The 23,273-nt window shown below is 37.8% G+C and overlaps 1 protein-coding gene across 3 annotated transcripts in view; it reads right to left on the bottom strand.

Annotated features, from left to right (window-relative positions):
- Positions 1–23,273, bottom strand: part of ANO6 (anoctamin 6) — a 184,709-nt gene that overhangs the window by 51,741 nt on the left and 109,695 nt on the right. For all 3 annotated transcript variants that reach the window (XM_038577414.1, XM_038577415.1, XM_038577416.1), the window contains 5 exons: positions 14,543–14,608; positions 12,266–12,553; positions 11,929–12,042; positions 9,341–9,456; positions 6,171–6,305 (listed from right to left, as the gene is read on the bottom strand). In XM_038577414.1, coding sequence (XP_038433342.1) covers positions 6,171–6,305; positions 9,341–9,456; positions 11,929–12,042; positions 12,266–12,553; positions 14,543–14,608 — 719 coding nt within the window. The remainder of the gene's footprint in view (positions 1–6,170; positions 6,306–9,340; positions 9,457–11,928; positions 12,043–12,265; positions 12,554–14,542; positions 14,609–23,273) is intronic.

Raw genomic sequence — 23,273 nt, 5'->3', positions numbered from 1 at the left:
TGGCAAAGGCTGAAATAATGAATGGTTCCCAGAATTTAAAGAAATCACTGTCTAATTGTTAGCTGACAACTAAGCTTATCGAACATAGACTTCATGATCACATGCAACAAAACATAAAGACTTTACGGAACTTGTTCAGGAAAGTAAGCAAGTGAGCACCAGCAGTGATGACAACAGAAGTCACAACTGTGAAGAGGGGGAAATAGGATTTCTGGAGCTGCCATATTATAATATATAAAATGCCCAGTTTTTCAATAGAAAATTACAAGATACACAAAGAAACAGAACATTTTGGTCATAACAAAAAGCACTCAATAAAAACTGTCCTTGAGAAAATCTAGATATTAAACTTACTTGACAAACACTAAAATATGCAATTAAACATGTTCAAAGAACTGACAGGAACTCTGCCTAAAGAATTAAACTACGTGAAAATCTCACCATGAAGAGAATATCAATATATAAAATTGTTAAAAAGAACCAAGTAAAAATTCTAGAGATACAATAGTATAATAATTAAAATGAAAAGTCTACCAGAGAGGTTCTTCTGCAGATGACTAGCAGAAAAAAAAAAAAAATCCACTAATTTAAAACGAAGTCTACTGATACTATTCAGTCTGAGGAACAGAAAGAAAAAGGAATGAAGAAAAATAAACAGAGCCTCAGAGATATGTGGAACACTATCAACAATACCAATATACAAAAAATAGGAGTCCTAGGAGGAGAGGAAAGAAAGAAGAGGGAAGAAAGAATAACTGAAGAAATAACTGCAAAGTTCCCAAATTGGATGAAAACATTAATTTGCACATCTAGGAAGCTCGATGAACTCCAAATAGAATAAACTCAAAGATATCCAAACATACGCACATCAGACTTCAAATGTCCAAAGACAAGAACAAAGAAAATTTTGACAGCAGAAAGAGAAAAGTGATTCAGCAAGTGCAAAAACCCCTCAGTAAGATAAACTGTTGACTTCTTATTAGAAACCAGAGACCAGAAGGCAGTGGGATGATATCAAAGTGCTCAAAGAAAAAGATTGTCAATCAAGTATTCTATATCCAGCAAAACTATTCTACAAAAAAAATGGAGAAATTAAGATATTCCCAGATTAAAAACAAACAAACTGAAATAACATGTTGCTAGTTGACCTGTTCCACAAGAACTACTAAAGGAAAGTCCTCCAGGCTTAAATGAAAGGACACGAGACAGTAACTCAAACTCACCTGAAGAAACAAAGAACACTAATACAGGTAACTACATGGGTAAATAACACATTATAAATATATTTTTACACGGAATTATTTTCTTCTATCTGATGTAAAAGACAACTACATAAAACAATAATTGTAAAATTGTGTTGATGGGCTCATAATGCATAAGGATGTAATTTATATGAGAATAATAGCTCCAAAGGGAAAAGACCTGTACCAAAGCAAAGTTTCTGTATACTACTGAAATTAAGTTGGCATTAAAACTGAATGAAATTGCTTTACAACAAGATATTAATTACAATTTCCAGGGTGACCACTTAAGAAAATAACAACAGCAAAAGAGGAAAAAAACAACAAACTGGAATTAAAATGGTATACTAGAAAATATTTTCACAAACAAGGTAGTAATAGAATAGGGAAAAGAAGATATAAAATAGGAAAATAGCAGATGTGAATCCAATCTTATAAAAAATTAAATGTAAACGAATTAAACCTTCAAATGAAAAGGCAAAAATAAATGAAATAGAGAAGAGAAAAACAGAAAAATCAACAAAAACAAAAGTTGGTTCTTTGAAAAGATCAACTGACAAATCTTCTGTTAGACTAATCGAGAAAAAGAAAAGTTTCAAATCATTAAACTCAGAAATGATACAAAGGACATTGCCATTGACCTTAAAAAAATAAAAAAGTTTATAAGGGAATACTATGAATAATTATATGCTAACAAATTATGTAATCTAGATAATAGATAAGTTCCTAGAAAGAAGTAAATAATTGAAGCTTACTCAAGAAGAAATAGAAAATCTGAATGGATCAATAGCAAGAAATGGAATTAGTAATTTAAAACATTTTTTTTTTTTTTAATTCCCACGAAGAAATGCCTAGGACCAGATGGCTTCACTAGTGAATTCTGTCAACCATTTAAAGAACTGACACCAATGTGTCAAAAACCCTTCTAAAAATAGAAAGATGGGAACACTTCTTAATTCATTCTATGAGACCAATGTTACACTGATACCAAAACCTGACCAAGACATCACAGGAAAACTACAGACCATTATCTCTTGTCAATACAAATGGAAAAATCCTCAACAAAATACTAGCAAATCAAATCCAGTAACATGTAGGAAGGATGATGACCAACTGGGATGTATCCAGAAATCCAAGGATAGTTCAACATACAAAAATCAATTCATGTAATATTCCATTTTAACAGAATAACAAATAAAAACTCAGAATAAGAGAGAACTTCTCAACTTGGTAGAGAACATTTACGAAAAACCCACAGCAAATGTTATCCTTACTGGTGAAAGACTGAATGTTTCCCTCTTATGTTTAACACTGTACTGGGAAGTCTAATCACGGCAACTACTCAAGGAAAGTAAATTAGAAAGCTTCCAGACTGGAAAGGAGTAAGTAAAACTATTTTTATTCAAGATGACAAGATAGTGTATATTAGATTCTAAGAAATGTACTAAAGAACTATTAGAATTAATAAGCCAGTCCATCAAGGTTATAAGACACAAAATCAATACACAAAAAGCAATTATATTTCTATACACTAGCAATGAATAATCCAAAAATGAAATGAAGGAAGCAACTTCATTTATAATAGCATCAAAAAGAATAAAATACTTAGAATAAATTTGAGAAAATTTATGAAACCTCTGAAACTTATATACAAAAAAACCTCAAAATAGTTTATTAATAGAAATTAAAGACCATCTACATAAATGGAAAGATATTCTGTGTTCATAGGTCAAAAATCTTAATATTGACCTACAGGTTTAATGCAATTCTGGCTTTTTTGTAGAAATGGATAAGCTGATCTTAAAATTAACATGGAATGTAAGGGACCCAAAATGGCCAAAAAAATCTTGAAAAAGAAAAATGAAATTTTGAAGTTTTCAATTTCAACACTTACTAAGCTACAGTAATCGATATAGTGTGTATTTGCAAAAAGGGCAGACATCAATGGAAGACAGTGGAGAGTCTATAAACAAACTCTTACACTTATAGCCAATTGATTTTTGACAATGGTGCCAAGACAATCCAATGGGGAAGGAATAGTTTTTTCAAAAATTGTGCTGGGATACCTGAATATACACCTGGAAAAAAATGAACCGTAGACCTAAATCTATAAAACTTTTAGATGATAAACACTGACAAATCCTTATGATTTTGGGTCAAAACGCTTTCTAAGATATGATGCCAAAAGAACAATAAAAGAAAAAAATTACATAAACTAGACTTCATTAGAATTAAAAACTGTTATGCTTCAAAGGACACCCTCAGATAAGTGAAAAGGCAATTCACAAAATGGGAGAAAATACCTGCAATATATTTGATGAGGGATTTTATGCAGGATAAAGAACAGTTAAAAAAAAAAAGACAATAAAAAGGCAACACAATTAAGGATTTGAGGCATAAGAGTTGAATAGATGTTTCTCCAAAGAAGATATACAAATGGCGAATAAGCACATGAAAAGATGCGGTATCAGTAGGAATTAGAGAAATACAAACAAATCACAGTGACCTACCACCACTTCATACCCACCAGGTTGACTAATACAGATGTATTTTTAAAACCTAGCAATAACAAGTGTTGATGAGGATGTGGAGAAATTGAAATCCTCATAAATTTTTACTGTGGAAGTACAATGGTGTAGCCACTTTGAAAAATACTTTGGCAGCTCCTCAAAATGTTAAATATGGAGTTACCATGTATTTCAGCAATTCCATTTTTTAAAAAATATATTCTGAAGTGAACTGAAAACATGTTCACACAAAAACTTGTACATGAATGTCCATAACAGAAGAAGTAATAATAGCCAAAAAGTGGAAACAACGTAAATTGACATGGATGACTGGATACACAATGTTGTATATATCCGTACATTGGCATTTTATTTGACCACAAAGGGGAATGATGTACAGATACATACTGCAACATGAATAAAGCTTGAGAAGGTTATGCTCAGTAAAAGAAGAGTCACAAAAGGCCACCAACTGTGTGGTTCCACTTATATGAAATGTCCAGAATAAGCAAATCCAGAAACAGAGAGTAGACTAGTGGTTGCCAAGGGCTAAGAGAAGGGGGGTTAGGCAGTGACTGCCAATGGGTACTGGTTTCTTTTTGGGGTGGTGAAAATGTTTTAAAATTAGACAGTGGTGATGACTGCACAACTCTGTGAATTTACTTAAAACCACTGAACTGTATGTACACTTTGGAAGGGTGCACTTTATGGTATGTGAATTATATCTCAATAGAGCTGCTATGTTTAAAGGGGGACATAAGCTTTAAATAGACCTTTTACCCAAGAGGAAACACCTATCGTATCCTCTACTTACACATGCATATTTTCAAAAGCACACAAAATGAAATATATTTTGTAGGGAGAATATACAGTATATGTAAAGGAATGATAAAATCAAAATTTAGTGTAGTTCTTACGTCCAAAGTAGAAAGTGAGGGAATGCAACTGAGGGAAGCACTTCCCAGGGAACAGTAATGTTCTTTTTCTTAAACTGCCTAGGGATCATTATTCCTTTTATCTCTTAAATACATTTTCCTGCAAATCTACTCAGCATGTAATAAACTTAAAATATTTAAATGCATATGTATTTTAATTATTTTGAAAATATTTAATATAAGTAATTAAAGCCCCAATAGTTCTAAGCATAGGGAATAGATCACCAAGACCCTACCCCAGATTTCTGTAAATCAATCTGTGTGAAATAGTAGGAAACATGTGGTGTGACTGTCAGGGTGATTGTATAAAATGACTTATAATGAGAGCAGTCAGTGCCAGAACCTTATAAAAATGCTACTTTTGCACTTTGAAAATGTATTGTTGAGATGCCTTTTTTTTTTTTTTTTTTTTTGGTTGTAACAGTATACAAAACAATGGAGAAGCTGAAGACAAATTTAGGCAAAAGGTATCAACATTCAGCCTTTGGCCCTGAACTCTTATTTTCAGTGAAGAGAGCCGAGTCCTTCAAAGACCAGCTGCAGCTTTCTAGCTAAGAAGCCATAATGGGTACAAAACGCTCAGAATTCTCTGTTAAATAGAATGGATAATTATGCCTATACATCAGAGTTGCCATGTAAGCTTCCTGCCTCGGGAGCCAGGCTGATATGCTTGGGGCTAGAAAAATTTGGTCATCAGCTAGCTCATTACTGGTGCCCAGAAATTTTGATCTGGCTGTCACAGCTGGAGAGAGGCCAGGTGAACACAAGAAAATGCCTGCTTCATTGTTGTATCCCTCTAAAGGTTGAGACTACCAAAGCAGAGGAATACTAAGACAATTCAGAATAGTGATGGTGAAATTCAGTGTTCTGGCATCCATGCATTTCCCTTTAGACAGTGCAGCTGGTATTTTAATTCTAATGTCAAGCACAAACTAATTGTTTATCACTTATTTTTTCCCCCATAACACTGTAAGGGCTTTTTTTTTTTTTTTTTTTACAAGTAAAACAAAAACAAAAGTCTCATTTAGTTGAATTTTTAAACATCTATTTCCTAAGATATATTAAAAAGTCATTTCTAAAAGCATAAAAACACCAGTTTTATCAAGTTTTGCCTTTGAAACCTTGAAGAAATCAGAGCTGCTCTTGGCTCACATCTGTAGGGCTCAGTGAAGCATTCCTCTGGGGACCAGAAGTTCAAGGACGATCCTCCCTCCAGACTGCTTTTCTTTTTCAAATAAAGAATTGTCTTAAAAAATTGGAGTGTTTCCTAAGGGTAATATTCCTGTCAGAAACTGGGCTGCATTATCTATAAAAAAAAAATTTTCCACTTCACTTAGTTATTATGCTCAGGACAAAAGGGATATATCATCCAAAGCAGTAAGTGTTCTGTGATGAGTCTTCTTTTACTAAAACAGTCTAAGATCCTGAAGATAATTTTATGTCTAATCAACTTTTCATCACAGTAACAAGGAATAAACAGAACTTACCTCCATGTACAGTTATTTTGATTAACATATCCATAGAGAAAGCAAGCCACTCCTACTATCGCTGCCAGGAAGAGCATTTGAGTGTAGTAGCCCAGCCAAGCAAAGTAGATTCCAATCTTTTCTCCATAGTATTTCCTGAAGAAAGACAGAAATGGTTTTTAGAAGACACACTGAACCACTTTGCAGCTTCATCCTAACGTTAATCTCTGATTTTAAATACCGGAGGCCTTAGGCTTAAATGTCTTACTCAATTCATACTCAAAATTGTTCATTTTCTTAAAGATCCCAAATTCCACTATGAAACAAATATTTTACATATCAAAGAAGTACTGATCACTGGTGAGCCTCGTGAAGCAAAGTCAATTAGAAGAAGGCAAAGGAAAGAAAAACACTACCCAGCGAGCCAAGAGAAAACATCACCATCATTCTTTGCAAACACTAACACATCTGATATATTCTCCAAAAGATTGTTTTTAATATGCATGAGACCAACATGAACGATCTGCTCCCAGTGACCCACTTTTGCTTATCTAAGGAACTTCCTTGGACCAAATGTACTGTAAATCACAAATAAAATAAATGCAATGTAAATCGCCAATACAAGAAAATGACTGATGATAAGTCACTGATAATGACTGAGGAATCCACTACCCTATCTTCCTTATATCTGGCACTTCCATTTTTTCCTAAGTTTTGAAAACTGATCAATGGAAGAAGCCAGGAGGCATGCTAGAAGCAAAAGGAGGCAAGGTTGGGGCGCCTGGGTAGCTCAGGGGTTGAGCACCCGCCTTCAGCTCAGGCTGTGACGCTGGGGTCCGGGGATCGAGTCCCACATCGGGCTCCCTGTAAGAAGCCTGCTTCTCCCTCTGCCTCTCTCTGTGTGTCTCTCATGAATAAATAAATAAAATCTTTAAAAAAAAAAAAAAGAGGTAGGGAATGAAGCAGTGCCAGACTATTCCTGAAAGGGAGACAAGGACAGTTAGGCACTAAGAGTTTAGAGGGGGTGAGAACATAGGCACAGTGAGATGATCACTAGGTGACTATGGTTGTTGTTGATACTTTCCTAGACCGATTCACTCCTGGCTCAGTACTGGTCCACAGAAACTGTAGATTTACTTAGCATTTACATCTCATCTAGAGGCCTAGATGAGACCTCTGGCTCATAGGGAGCTGGGCTGAGGTCCTTGGGCTTAGCCTGGTGGGCCTAAGCTCTGAGGACAACCTGAAGTCCTCAGAGACTTCAGACAGGAACATCTGTGGACTGAACCAGTGGTCACAGGGCAGCTGGGAAACTAGCCTCCAAGGTCCTAGACCTGGGTGTAGGCCACACCCCTGGGGATAAGGAAGGGCCGACACAGACATGGAGTCAGGAGTCAGAAGGAACAAAGAAGACCACTGAGAAATTCATTAATTGCACCATTTGGACCTTGTCTGGATCTCTGATCTGACCTAAAAAACTGTTTAAAAAAAAAAAGTGACAATCAGGAAAAACTGAACATTGCTTTTTGGTGACTTTAAGTATTAAGGTTGCATTTAAAGGAGACCTTGTCATTTACAAATAGATACTAATGAAATAGACTGATATTTGGGGTTTTCCTCAAAATGCTCCAATGGAAAGGGATGAGAAGGAGGTAGAGATAAAAATGAAACAGACTAGCTCGGAGTCTGTACTTTTTTGGAGCTGGAGACAGATACACGGCGTTTTGCCTTACTGTTCTCTCCACTTTTGTTTGTGTTTGAAATCTCCCATAATAAAATAGAAAACAAAGCAAAACAAAAACTATTTGGTGCTTTAAATACTTTTCAAAGTATTTAAAAAATACTTTTAAATACTCACTTTTCAGGTCAAGTGGTTTTCTTAAGTCAGTGGGTGTACAGTAGAAAGAACCAGCACTTGGCTCCAGGCCCACCTGGGGGGAAACCTGACCCTCCTCTCCTCGCCCCCCACATCTGACCCATAACTGAGTCCTGCTGACTCCCTCTGACTACACACATTCCAACTGTGCTGCCCCGAGTTCTCCTCTGGCCAGTCCCACAGCTTCCCACCTGCCCTCACTGCTTCCTGTAGCCTTTGGTGGCCATTCCCCACATTATCTTTGCAAAATGGGCATGAGATAAAATTGAGTACCTAAAGTATCACAGCTGCTTCTCATTGCACTTAAAGTCCAAACTCTTTTCCGTGCTCCTGCTACCCCCTTCTAACCTGTGTCCTCATCATTCTCTTTCCTCATTAGCACGGGGCTTCGCTATTTCCTGAATCTTGCCAATGTCCCTGTGTCTCGGGCCATTGCGCAAACTGCCCCTCCTCCTGGGATGACTTTTGCCAAATCCACAAAATCTTGGCTCCTTTTCACTATCCAGTTCTTGGTTCATATGTTGCCTACTTAGACATAACTTTCTTCACTTCCTTCCTCTTTCCCCATCTCATCACTGTGTTTCTTCATTTCAATCAGAGATTTTACTTTTTTTTTTTTTTTAATTTGTTTGTTGGTTATTTTTGGTCTCTTTCTCTCTCCAGCAGCCTTGGCCAAACAACACAAGTTGCTGGCGAGCAGCTGACAATGGTGCTTTGAGAAAACAAATGCTGAGCTAGTCATCACGTCTTGTTAGATATAGTGAAACAGTATCTAACAGTAGATTCAGGAAAGCAGTGAAAGCCTGTATCTCTTACCATACAATTTAAGCTAAATCTAACATTTATTCCTGTGTAATGAAGAATATGGTGGGTCTTTATTACCAATTCCTGGGAGGTAACCTCTAAACCCTTGGGATTTCCCAAGATAAGAGTGTTTTTGTTACTCATGAAGAACCCCTGGGACTCACCTAACAGTTTATGCCAATAACGTGGCTCATGGAGGGCTCATAGTCTGTGCTAATGGGATGACTCAGGAGGGAGGCTGGTCATGCCAGGAAGACCAACCATGTGATTAGAGGGTTGGAGCTTTGAGCCATAGGATATTGGGAGAGAAAGGGGCTGGAGACTGAGCCACTTAGGCAATGAGTCAATGAGTCACGCCTGTATAATGAAGCCTCAAGAAAAAGCTCTAGGCAATGAAGCTCAGTGGTCTGGGTGAATGTCCCTCGTTGTAATACTCTTTGTATACTATCACTTCAATGCCATGAGAGCAACCCTGAATCCTCCCACCGGCATGCTTTCTACAACACCTCACCTGATAAGGTCCAAGGGCTGCTTTTTATATATACTTCGTGGATGAGCCCACTCTCTGTACAGAAGGTACCGTTCACTCGGGCAGCTGGGATCCTCTGACCTTTGGCTGAAGTTGCACTGAGAAGCAGAAGCAAACAAAAGTGAGCATATAATCACTAGGTGTTCATAAATCTGTTTATTTAATATGGTACTCATACTTCACAGGCACTTGTGTATTTGAATAAGGGGCCCTCATTTGCTGGAAGGGACGGATGGATCATCTAGTTTTTAGTGATTCTCAAACAGTGGTATTATTAATTGCTTGGGGCCACTTGAAAATGTGGGTGGGGAGGAATGCTTGATTGATATAATCCTGAAGAACACCTCGGGTACCTGGTGGGAGCCCTAGAGGGGCTTTATGTCCTACAAGTGTGCCAGTCCCAAACATTTAAAAACTGGGCTGCTCCGGTTTGGCGCCTGCCTTTGGCCCAGGGCGCGATCCTGGAGACCCGGGATCGAGTCCCACGTCGGGCTCCCGGTACATGGAGCCTGCTTTTCCCTCTGCCTGTGTCTCTGCCTCTCTCTCTCTCTCTCTTTCTGTGTGACTATCATAAATAAAAAAAAAAAACAAAACAAAAAACAAAAAAAAAAACAAAACAAAAAACAACTGGGCTGCTCAAGTGCCAAAGCTGCCACAATACAGGCACATCTGATAGTCCAGCGCCCTTTTTGGACGCCCGGGGGAACCAGGGCCTTAACTGGTTAGTACCAAGGTCAATTCTAAAACCCAGGGATAGGGGCACCTGGGTGGCTCAGTCGGTTAAGTGTCTGCCTTCAGCTCAGGTCATGATCCCAGCGTCCTGGGATTGAGCCCTATATGGGGCTCTCTGCTCAGCTGGGGGTCTGCTTCTTCCTCTCCCTCTGCCCCCCCCCACACTCATGCACATTCTCTCTCTCTCAAATATATAAAATCTTTTAAATCAATTAATCATCAATCAATCCCAGGCATCTTTGTCTCCCAATTCAGCAAGTTAGTCTGTGACGTGTAGAAGAGAAACAACAAAGAAGTTTGACATATTATACACTTTGCTTAATCAAAAAGCAAAGCTTCCTGCCTCTACTTAAATTCAGTCACTCTTCCCAATGGACTCATTTTCCTTCCTCCTATTGTAGAACCAGATTACCACCAGCTAAGCCTTAACATGGGTCCCTACCTCCATTCACTTCCCTTCCAATACAACAGGAAATCATTCCTTAGCCTGGGTATGGGATCACTGCAATTAAAAGAGGCTCTTAGTGGGAAAGAACTGGGCATGGACAGATGCCAAGTAAATACTATTGAACTTTGCCATCCCAGATTAATATTCATGACAGCTATTTGCAAGTGTCCCCAAGGTTCATGTCATGCTATAATTACTAGTTTTGCTGGGCACAAGTATAAAATCCATGGACCATCAGGCTGGGCTGTCGTAAGGTCCCTTCATCAGGAAGTTCAGAACCTGCTTCTCCACCCAGCTCTCTGCTCTCTATTTACACATGTGCATCAAGTAGCTCTTTTGTGTCCTAGTTTATTATTACATACAGTACGTTTCAGTAATGTCTTCATCCACAAGTACATGGACTACCCAGTAGCAATGATCAGTCTCAGTCTTGGCTTTCTTGGTTTTAGAGATTCAGATAAATTGATAGTGAATGTAACAAAGCAATAGCACACTATAATATAGTATTTAATTTATTTCAATGACAGAATTTATTTAAAGAGCTTGGATATAATATCCTTGCATTTATGGAATCATTATGGGTTTGAAGCAGTCACATTTTAAAATTTTCATTTCATGAGAGATGTTATCGGCTTGAGAAGTGCTCTTGAATTGGAGGAGCTGCTGTCATCTCAGAACGGAGTCCTTAAAAAATGTCAACACTCTGCAGTATTGCCATCATGACGAGAACTCTGACAGATGCCTTTTTAAAAGCCTTGTGATATTCCAGGACACGAGAAAGTAAGAAAATGGTATTTCAGGGGGGAAAAAGTCTGTGTTACAGAAAATGATAAGGGAGCTCTAACACATAGTTTGCTTAAAATGGGCTGATACTTTCCTGGTTGATAATAACATCTGTCAGTAATTATGAAGATCGCTAAAACTTGCATTGTACTTCCTGTGTGCCAGGGATGGTTGTAACATTTGACACGGATTAATTTAATTAACCCTCATAACTCTAGGACATAACTCTATGAGGTAAATATGATTATTATTCCCATTTTGTTGATGAGGAAGTTGAGGAACAGAGAGGCCAAATCACTTTTACGAGGTCATCTAGCTAGAAAGTGGGTCTTACCTGCTAATCTGCACTGCTTTACATATGAACTAAGGGGCAGCTACTGTTTTAATCATTCATTCATTCACTCATTCAAACTGATGGCGTTCTGTATGCCTGAGATCCAGCAGTGAACAAAACAACCTGGTTCCTGCTGTAGATGAGCTTGTAATCCTGCAATATCCTATCATCATTTTACGGAAGAAGAAACTCCAGGTTAAGAAGATTAGCCCTCCTCTATTCGCACTGGAGTACACCTTGAGTATTTTATTTCATTTTTGCCACTTGACTTACATCATGGAGAGGGAAAGCTGCTTTGTAGATCCCAGAGCTGACAAGTTTGTTGATGCCAAACTTTTTAACATTGTCTCTTACTTGATACTGGATCCGAGAGAGGATGAAATAAACCTAAAAAAAAAAAAAAAAATTCCAAAATAACCCACCATTGTTTACTACTGTAACAAGAAGCTGTTTTCTTTGGTTGGGCGGGGGGGGGGGGGGGGGGGGGGGGGGGGGGGGGGGGGGACAGCTTGTAAAAACTAAACTAAGCCAATCAAACCAGACCACTAATTATTCAAACAGCAGGTTCCAAATTACTCTAAGACAGCAACTAAATTTGGTTTAGACTTACAATGCGGCTTCTGGTGGCTGGATTGAAGAAAGTATCTCTATCATGAATATAAAAATCATTCATCCGATTCTTCTCAAATGGGGCAGTGAAAAACTCTTGCTCCGGCTTGATGATACTTTCATCCACTTGGAGGACTTTGGTAAACCAGCTGAAATTACCGAAGGCTGAGGACCGGGTTTTCAGATCATTGGGTTTCAGAGGCAATTTGATGTGCATTATCTCAGCATACGTACATAACACCTCCCATGGAGCATGTACTTTTACAAATATAAGCTTATCATCCAAAACCTAAAATGGAAGAATAAAAAACACAAACCAGGAAACCAAACCAATTGTTTCCATAATTTTAAAACATGTAGATTTTTCTTATGTTGCTGGTAGTTAAAACACAGGATGCTGGTAAAAATGAAGATAAACTAAAAACAGACTTGCAGGCCATCAGACATTTTTGCCTTACAGATAATTTCTTGGTTCAGATTACTGAGCAAAAGTTAAACTTCTGGGGATCCCTGGGTGGCTCAGTGGTTTAGCACCTGCCTTTGGCCCAGGGCGCGATCCTGGAGTCCTGGGATCGAATCCCACGTCAGGCTCCCGGCATGGAGCCTGCTTCTCCCTCTGCTTGTGTCTCTGCCTCTCTCTCTCTATTTCTATCACGAATAAATAGGTAAATAAATAAATCTTTTTTTTAAAAAAAAAAGTTAAACTTCTTATACTTCTTTCATAAAATTACTATTTTAAATGAAGAAAAGCAAACTTGTTCATTTGCCCATCAAATTTTCGTCACAAATTGGTGACTAAAAATAAAAACACTAGAATATTCATTGCACTGTTATTTTAATGATAATTTTAAGATTTCTAACTCAGAATAGGACTCTTTAAAATGTTATATATCTGTTAAATGTCATGTCATGTGCCCATTAGAAAAAGATGTCGGTATAGAAATACATCTACTACATATTAATAGAAAAGCAAATTATAAAACTGAAATAATAATTTGCCTTTTTGAAAGGGAAAATGCATATACTTTGAGGAATAGAAAAGTTTATGGGGTGCCTGGGTGGCTCAGCTGGTCGAGCATCTGCCTTCAGCTCAGGTCATGATCCTGGGATCGAGTCCTGTATCGGGCTCCCTGCTCAATGGAGAGCCTGCTTCTCCCTCTCCTTTTGTGTGCTCACTCACACACACACTCTTTTTCTCTCAAATAATCAATACATCTTTAAAAAAAAAAAGTTCAGAAGAACCACAGGTTATTTATGCATACCAAGAATATAGAGGATTTTTATTTTGTTATTCTTATATTCTCTAATTTTTTGTAAACTGGTTATAAAATAAGAAATCTTTTTTTTTTGTTTTTGTTTTTTTTTTTTTTTTTTTTTTTTTACATCCCAGAAAGAGCACCTTTACTAAACAGAAAGACAAAACGTGTCAGGAACCCAACCAAATACACAAAGCAGCAGGTGAGATTCCTGATCAAAAAGACTCCCACTGGAACATAAATAGATTCCCCCTCGAAGTACACATATTTCACAGGAGCGTGTACATATATATGTAATATATTAGAAGAAATTTGGTTTCTACCACAAGAAGTTATTCAGAAATAATAAATCAACATCTGAGATCGGGAAAGGTCCACATTACGAACCAGGCGTGCACCGCTTCCTGCACACCTCCCCTCTGTACACTATGTACACTTGCTGGGAGAGGGCTGGGGCAGGCGCCTCTCTCTGCCCTGGCCCCTAGACCCAGCACATCCAGTGTTTGTAGAAAAGTGTGCCAGGGAGGGCAGGTGTCCATGTGGCCGAAGCCCGAGGCCACTGGCCACCTGCCTGGAAGGCGTCCTTGGCCTTGGGGTGAAAGGGAATTGCTTGGGACCCCAGGAACGGCATGGCAACGCTCCTGGTTTACAGCAGCAACCCTAATTCTGGGGTCGACCTGAGGTCCTTGAGCTCTTTGTAGTTTGGCCAGTCTGGACTTCTCTTAGGATCAAATGGCTTTTAGGAAAAGTAAAATAAGAAATCTTTTCAAGAAACTCTTAAAAGAAGAAAACAATCATTTATACATGCATTCAGTATTATATTCTTTGGCTATTAAAAAAGGTATGTGGACTTCAATCAGAAACAAATGGACATTCTACAGTGCAGATTTTGCTGGACTCCCCTTCCAGCCTACACTAGAGCGTGGCTAGGCTTGCAAGTTTCAATTGCCACTCTAGCGTCCCAAGTGACATGCAGCTTCCCAAGAGCAACAGCCCAGGACTGGAAAGGGTCCAACACTTACTGATCTTGTTGCTTCTAACTGGAGGCCACCACAGATGAGGTTAGATTCATATGCTTGTCTTTTTCTCTGTCAAAAGAAATTGGAAAATATGTTAGATCCTTTAGTTTTACCAAGGACAGAAAAAGTCTTTTTTTAAGAAAAACCAAACCAAAAAAAAAAAAAGAAAAACCAAACCAAACCAGTTCGAATCTGATAGATCTACTCAAAATGGCACACAAGCAATGAGAGTGCTCTGGCTGTTGGTAATTTGTGGGTGTGTTGGATTCCTGAGATGAAATGCAAGGGAGTATACTTGGATTCACTTAGCACTCTGGAAGGGCTTGATTAGTCCCATGGATTTCTGGCCGTTTGGGATGCATAAAAATCTCTGGCTTTGACACAATTCTAAAACCTTTCTTTTCTTTTCTTTTCTTTTTTTTTTTTTTTAACTTATGAGTGGTTTGGCACACAAATGGAGTTTTTTGAGTCCCATTCACTGATGTCATTTACCAGAATTAAAGCCCAGATCTGACATTCTAGACATAGCAGACATTCAAATGGTTCAATTTTGGATGTGTATATTTCATATCTACATGCCTTGAACAAATTCAATAAACAACATAAACAATTCTGGCAAAATTCAAAAGAGTGTTTTTCTCTCTGCAAGATTAATATATCCATGAAGATATATACCTCTAAATCTACAAAAATAGGGAACTACTTAATTGATAATAGATCTGTGTCATACAGCCATTTGAAAAGATGCAGAATGTACTATATTTATTGATATTAAATTCTATCTGGCTAGGCTTTTGTCAAGCTGTGTCCTAAGTTGTAAGGAAAGCATGTAAAGGTAGAGATTTATTTAACCTTTTAAAAGAATGCTTTTGGTGATGAAACAGCTATACTGCTTCATGAAAGCAGGAAAATGAGTGTAGACAGGCGTGAAGCATACAAACTCTAAAACCAGACTGCCTGTGTTCAAATTCTGGTGCCATCATTTATCAGCTCTTTGACCCTTGGCAGGAAACAAACTTTCTGTGCCCCACTTTTCTCCTCTATAGAATGGAGAAAGCCTCACTATTTCCTTTTGAGGTTCTCATGAGAATTGTATGATTTAAACTACATTAAGCATATAGACTAGAATTTCTATTTCTAGTCATCACAGAAGATTAATTGGACCAATTCTCCTACTGAAGACAACTGAAAAAGCTGGATCAAAAAATTTTTCTTTTAACTTTAACAGTTAACAAGATAAAAGAATTAGTGGATGATGGCCTAAGTCATCCAGGGGATCCATCAATCAGACCACTTTGCCCAGCGAGTATCATTCATGATTTGCCAATTGTCAAGGGGCAGAGAATTGGCTGAGCTGCAGTGCTATCAAAGTGCCTAGAACACGTAAAGCAGCTAGCAAATAGAAAACAGATGGTGCTGTAGGAAAAAGGCCAAAGGCCAAAAGGTGAAAAAATACACCTAGTATTTGGCTAAGTTTGGGTCCAACTGGAATCCCTATCATATTCTGTGGAAGTATCAGAACAGAATATTTCTTTAATTTTTATTTATTTAATAAGTGATGTTATAAAGTACTTACAACATGCTAGAGTCTAGCCTATGAGCTTTACAAATGTAATAAATGTAACTGCTAATTACTATTAGAGCATGCAAGAGTCACTTAGAGAAAACCCAGCAAGTGCTACAACTCCCCTAAACATGAATAAACAAGCTGACTTGCCATATCCCCAACCTCAACTTGGGAAGCTGCCTCAGACTCATCCTGCTTCTATGTAGGTAGTATTTCTCCACTCTAGAGCCTAACTGGCATTTTGATTCTTGCATGGTAGTCCAATTCTTGTGCCTGATTGCTTTTTTCTTTAGTATTGCTTAAAGCATTTTTGAGGAGCGCCAGGGTGGCTCAGTAGGTTATGGCTCAGGTCATGATCTCACGGCTATGAGATTGAGCCCTGAGTTGGGGTCCATACTGGGCATGGAGCCTGCTTAAGATTCTCTCTTCTTCTCCCTCTGCCCCTACCTCCAAAATAAATTAAAAACAAAACATAAAATAAAAACATTTTTGATCCTGTAAATAATGTTCACCATGGTGCTTGGCACAGAGTATATGCCCAATACATACTGAAAGAATATACTCAATAAATACTTATTCATTCCCTCTACAAATATTCCTGAGAGCGTCCTTCAAAATATTGAAAATTCAAAGAATTTAAAATAGTTTGCTATGGGGGGGGGGGGGGACAACAGAGAAACTCGGCATCCCATGACCTCAGACCTTCTTCTGATAGAGAAGAACTGAAACATTTACCCATGTGTTTCATGATGGTGTCACAGGCATTTGTTGTTCTTTATGGCCACCCAACATTTCGACTCTCCCCAGAGCCCATGCCCATTGTAGGAGATAAAAACACTCCTTCATTCTCCTTCCTGGTTTTCTGTGAAGTTCAGCTGTTGGCACGTGAGCTAGGCCTCGTCCATCAGACCAACCACTCCAGACTCTCACTCAGAAGCTAGTGACACAAGCTGAGCCAAGGAGAACTCATTGTAGGATGGTTGGGAGAGGGAATGCCAGTTCCAGAGATAGCAGAAGTGGAAGTTATAGCAGGAGATTTTTGGGCATCACTGCTAGGCAGTGGTGCCAGCAGTGGCTCTGGGCAGCAACCATGTGTTCTCTCCCAAAATGGCTCTGTAGTGGGATTTGGGGAACTGCTCCTGACTGCCTGGTTTCCAGGCTTATTTGTCCAACTCCCTTCAGAAGAACCTGAGAGCTCCCCAACACTCTTCTGATAAACTCTTTGTCTGCTGAAGTTAGAGCTCATCTCTGTTACTTGCCAGACAGAATCATGTCTGACACAGTAACTGTGAACTAGGGAAAAGTTGTCAGCTTAAACCCCACATCACTGTACAGTGGAGGGAGTGGGTGCTCTGAGTACACCAGACACTGACTTCCTCTCTTTCAGGGAAGATGACTCATCCTGAGTCTGTACAAGGGGCAACCCAGACTGTCTCATTAGCAGGATCCATGACTGTGTCTTCCGTATCCTTTTGAAGTCACGAATAATTTCAGTTAGAATGTGAAGGCTCAGGCCCAACGATATTCACTCTTGTAGACAAATCTTTCTAGTTAGAAGAGCAGGAGAATCAGTCACAAGAGGAACTTCTCTAGTGGCTAAATGCCTATTTTAATAATTAAGTGCTGGCAGAAAGAAATCACACAACTGTGCTAACTGGCCTTGTTATAAATTCATGGACCTACCACAGTTAGTAGTAACTGTAACATACAGTTACATTATGACACCCAGCCATCTCCTTCCTGGCCCTTAGTCATCCACCAGGGAGCTGCTTCCAAACTTTCAAAGAGCTCCTCACACTCCACACCTAACTCCAGACCAGCACACTCTGCAAGTGACCTTGCTTCCTTCCTTGCAGGGAAAATGGCAGCCACTCATGTGAACTCCTGCAGGTGTCTTTGTACCTATCAATAGCTAGATGCCATCTCTCTTCTTGGGGTCAGGAGACTGTATCCTCTTGGTATCTCTTCTTGAGCTTGCTTAAGCAATACATTCTCTTTTTCCCTTTACTCTTTCCTCTTCATCACTCTTCTTTTTTTTTTTTTAAGATTTTATTTATGTATTGATGAGAGACAGAGAGAAAGACAGAGACAAAGGCAGAGGGAGAAGCAGGCTCCATGCAGGGAGCCCAATGTGGGACTCAATCCTGGGTCTCCGGGATCACGACCTGAGCCCAAGGCAGATGCTCAACTGCTGAGCCACCCAGGTGTCCCTCCTCTTCATCACTCTTATTCCCAGCCAACAAACACTTAAAATGTTTCCCATCCTTAACAATATTAAATCCTTCCATGCCCCTATATTCTCTTCAATTACCATCCTTGCCTCTAGACATGTCTTTCTTTTAATCTTGATACCCTCAGCACTTAGAACAGACCTATAATAGAATAAACATGCAATAAATGTCTGATGAATGAGTGAATAAATTGAGTGGATGGTGGACTGGTGGCTGTCTATTATGTAGGGGTAGACTGAAGAGTACAAATTACTGAGTATAGCAACTAAGTCCCCCAAAATGTTCTGTGAACTTTTAGTTACGAGTATTACAGGGTATGACAGAGAAGAAGAGATATAGTTTAATTCTGGAGTGTACTAGTACCAGATAGCGCAGGGACATCCAGAGCATGAAGTGATTTCCAGACACCTTGGAGTCTGAATTACTAGATGACAAAAGGGGATGGTTTAGACAGCTGGAAATGAACCAGCCCCCCCCCCAGGAAGGCAGTTCTGTCATCCAACATACAAAACACAAACTACTCCTTGTCTTGTTTGTATCAGCTGCATCACCATGACTGCAACATACTAAACAGTGTAAGTAAGACATGGCTCCTCCTCTATGGAATTCCTAAATTGAGGCTACAACTCTTTACTGCCTTCACGGGACTCTCTCTTTTCAGAGTTTAGTCTACCAAATAGCTCCTTTAGCTCTTCCAGTTTTGGTTTCCTTTTGGAAAATACTGGCATAATAGATTCAGAATCAAAATTCAAATCCAGGTTTTGTGACATTGGGCAAATAACTTAAATCATACAAGCATCAGTGACTTCATTTCAAAAACAGGGTAAGAAATATCTTCATCCTGGCTTTTTTTTTTAGGGATCAAATGTCATCATGGGTATAAAAATCCTCAGTATCATGCTTTATACAAAAAAAAAAAAAAAAAAAGCCTTACAGATATGTTAGCCATTACCATATCCTCTTTTTCTGCCTTCAAACATGCTCAACTTCCCTTATTCCATAAATCAATCAATCAATCAATCAACCAACCAACCAACCTCTCTTCCATGTAGGCCTTAGAGGTTCACCTCTTTTTCAATCAATATCTGAAACAAAAATAGGCAACCCTAATCCACATGGACTCCATACTGTGCACCCCATGACCCCTAATCCTCCAGTGAGACAACAATGACATTGTTTTACTAGAACTCCAAGAAATGGATCTTAATGCTGAGTTACACAGCCCTCTCTCTTCTTGACTCTTCTATACTACTTGGTCATTCTGGTCTTCGGACTCCTTCTTTGATATCTGATAAATGTGTATATCTGTGTGAGATAGCGTGTGTGTATGTGTGTGTGTGTCTATCCTTTTTACATTTTGAAGGTTGTAAAAACACAGCTCTATATCTCACTTTTCCCTCCTTCCTGTGTACAGTAAGGGAGGTCACTGACAAGAGTGAATTGTACATGGGAGTATCAAAGGTGCAGAAAATCTTAGAAATATTTTTCTTCCATCTCATTTTAATGACTCAGTAATATTCTCTCAGAGATGTACTATAATTTATTTAACAAATCCCAAATTGTTGGACATTTAGGTTGCTCCTAATTTTCCCTATTATAAAAATCCTTGTAGAACAGTCTTTGTGCATCCATTATTATTTCCTCGGATAAAGTCCCAGAAGCAAAATTGTTAAATCAAAGAGCGTATGTAATTTTAAGTTCTTTAATATGTACTGCCATACTGCCCTCCAGAAAGGTTGTACTAATTTATCCTATTTTAGTTCTTATCTAGTTCTTTACAAAGAACTCCTAAGATATTTACCTGATTTCTCTCAAGATAATTGGTAGACCTTGGAGTTGGTTTATAATGCCCTCTATTTTACCACTCACTATAAATACTTAAACAGTTGAATCAAGGATAGGGCATTTTTATTTGCTTAAACATGTTAATCTATCACCTTGGAGTTACTTTAATAAGACAGTTCTTGTTATTTTCCTTTCGCAAGGCAATTCACAAAGAACTAGTGGAATATTTTAAAAATTGATCAAACCAGTTTTCTTGGTTTGTCAGGTAGCTAAAGTAAATTAGCATATGTGGTGTTTTTGTCAAACAAGCACATACCAGGAAAAGACTGATTACTTAAGAAAAGATTGCTTCAATCTGTTTAATATGAAATCATCATCTTCACTTCTCTGTAGAATTTATACTTAGATAAGTAACTGTTCTTGACATTTAAAAAAATGAGGGTAAAGTTGTCTTCCATGTTAAAAATGAAAGAAAATTAACATTGCACATTGACTGACATAGCCATTATTCAATAAATACTTGTTGAAAAAATGAAAATGAAGTCACACAATTTTTAATTAAAAATTATCTATGGACCTTATTGGAAAACTTTACATATATGAACCTAAACTATGTTCTATAGTCTATAGTCTGGATTTAGCAGCAGAAAATAACCAAAGTAGGCTCTTTGGCTCTGAAAAATGTCCAGTCACACTTTAGATTGTACTACAGATTCTTCTGTCTCTAGGAGAACAAATTCATTGGCATTGCAACCTGGATCTTTTTTTTTTTTAATCTAGTTCTAGTAAATCCAAAATGACTGTAATCACTGAGGACCTGAGTATCTCACAAAAAAGATGGATGTGATTCTACTACTGTTGGTGGAGAATGGTGCTGGGGGTTCAAAGGAGAAAGGATAAGAGTACCTATCCTACCCCAGAAACTGGAATTTTATTCATGTCTCTTTTGAGAGGTTAATACAGCTGTCAGAGAAATAAAGAATAAAAGCAATCAAAATCACAAAGGACAGACTGGCATAATTAAGGAAGCTTTCTGTCCCTAAGCACCTTAGATTACACATCTCATTTGGCTTAATAAAGTCATTGTGAGGAGGACTGGCTTGTGAATTATACAGCAATAATACTGATTGTAAACACCAATCTGCCATTTTCTTTATGTCACCCAGCTTTTGCAGAATTAAAAAAAAAGGGGGGTTGTAATGCCTACAAAGTAAAATTACTGAACACACTGTAATGATAATAAAGCACAAATCAGTTGGGATTAATGAAATATATGCATAGATTACTTTCAAGTATTCTTACAGCTTTGTTAGGCAAAGTACTGATGGTACTGTCAGTATTTTTCAACTTGCCAATCTTTGTTAAGCCTACAAAGGTACGAAGAGTAAGTTAAAGGTACTTAATTTGTACCAAAAATTACTAAGTACTATTTATTAGTCATATATCACGTACTCAAAAAGGTTCAGTAAGCAGAATAAATAATTTAATTGGGACTTAATTTAAATTCACATGTTGGTGATAAAACATTTAATGTCAGTGGACCGATCTGATGAGGAATTTACTCAAGTAGGTAATATGTGTTCTCTAGGGGACAGAAAAACGATGAGCATTCTAAATAATAAGCATGGAATGGAAGTGAATACTTAGCTGAAATTCACTTCCATATCTTCTTTTTAAATTAACATTTTAGGTGTAATTCCAAAAGAAATAAATGCTCTCTGTGGGTAACTCAGAAAACAGAAAATTTCTGAGAAGGGGAGAAAAGTCACCTTATAACAACTCACTGCTGAGATAACTACTATAAATATTTTAGTGCAATGTTTTCCAAACTTACTTATTTATACAAACAAGTTGGAGCATTTGCTTAAAATGTGCAGATTCTTGGGCCCTACTCCTGGAGATTCTGACTCAGTCGGTATAGGATGCTGCCTGAATAATCTACTTTCAATGAGTAAAACAGGTGCCTCTTACCAAAGTTAAGAAATACTGTCGTTAAGACATACCTTCTCTATGCACAGAGCAGCTACTCTTATTATTACTTATCCCTTTCAGCCTATTCCTCATAAAAATTCAGCATAGTTGATTTTTCCTAATCTTATACCTTTTAAAAAGTGAGATACAGGGAACTGTTTGAAACCACAGGGGCAAATGACAGCTTATTCATTCAAACCTAAGGTCAGATCTCAGAAGGACCGATCAGGGAAATGCAAGGATTTTCTGTTCTCCACATCTTTGTGAGATGAAATAGAATAATCAGGTTTTACTTTTTAGGATTTCACTGACCTTTTTATTTGACTGTTTTAAGCACTGGACCTAATGACACTTCCCATTTTGGGAGTTAGAAGCAAGATTTGGATTCATTGCTCTTGTGCTGAGTACTCAAAAATAAAACCAAACATGCTTATACCAGCAACACATTTTGTAGCTGTAATTTGAAACTGCTGATTCTAATTTACTTTATTCCTTTAACCTACAATCTGAGTATAAGTAAGTAGGGTGTAAAGAAAGGAGATAAAAATATAAAGAAGAGCTCCCTGCCTTAGTCTAAAATGCTAGCAAATTGAAGTTAGACCGGATTTTTTTGCCTAAAAAAGAAGAGAGGACACCTACCAAAATTCATCTGAGAAGGTAAAACCAGCTAACACCACTTGCCATCATTTCTTCTTAACCTATCCTAATCTAATGCTCAAGTTTCCATTCACAGAATATCTGTGGCAAACGTCATTTCTAGGAAATTTTATGCTGTTCTGATTCTTTATAATCCCTCTCTGCCATTCTTTTATTTCTTCAACTTGGAGAAGATATGCCAATGTTAGATCTATTCAATCATGTCTTCTCCTATATGAGGTTCCATGGAATGAATTTCTTTCTGGGAGATCCTCAGAACATTATATTTCTTTTAAACAGTTTTGTTTTTATTGTGTTAAAACTTTAGACCATATTAATAACATCTCCTATTTTCTTTGGCCACTAGGAAACTCAGAAGCAAATTTACAGCTGAACTCTAACTTCTGAACAGGACCTGTGGTTAATAAAAAATCATTTTGTTTATTACTCTCACAGACAGCTTCATTTTATTTTCCTGGGCTTTACATTTGTAACTCTGTGTTTCTCATTTAATTGTTTTTATTCTTGATATTATTTCCGTAAG

This window comes from Canis lupus, chromosome 27, assembly GCF_011100685.1.
Source record: "Canis lupus familiaris isolate Mischka breed German Shepherd chromosome 27, alternate assembly UU_Cfam_GSD_1.0, whole genome shotgun sequence".
In the NCBI taxonomy this organism is placed as follows: Eukaryota; Metazoa; Chordata; class Mammalia; order Carnivora; family Canidae; genus Canis; species Canis lupus.
The sequence above is the reverse complement of the archived record's forward strand: the minus strand, read 5'-3'. Positions and strand labels throughout refer to the sequence as shown.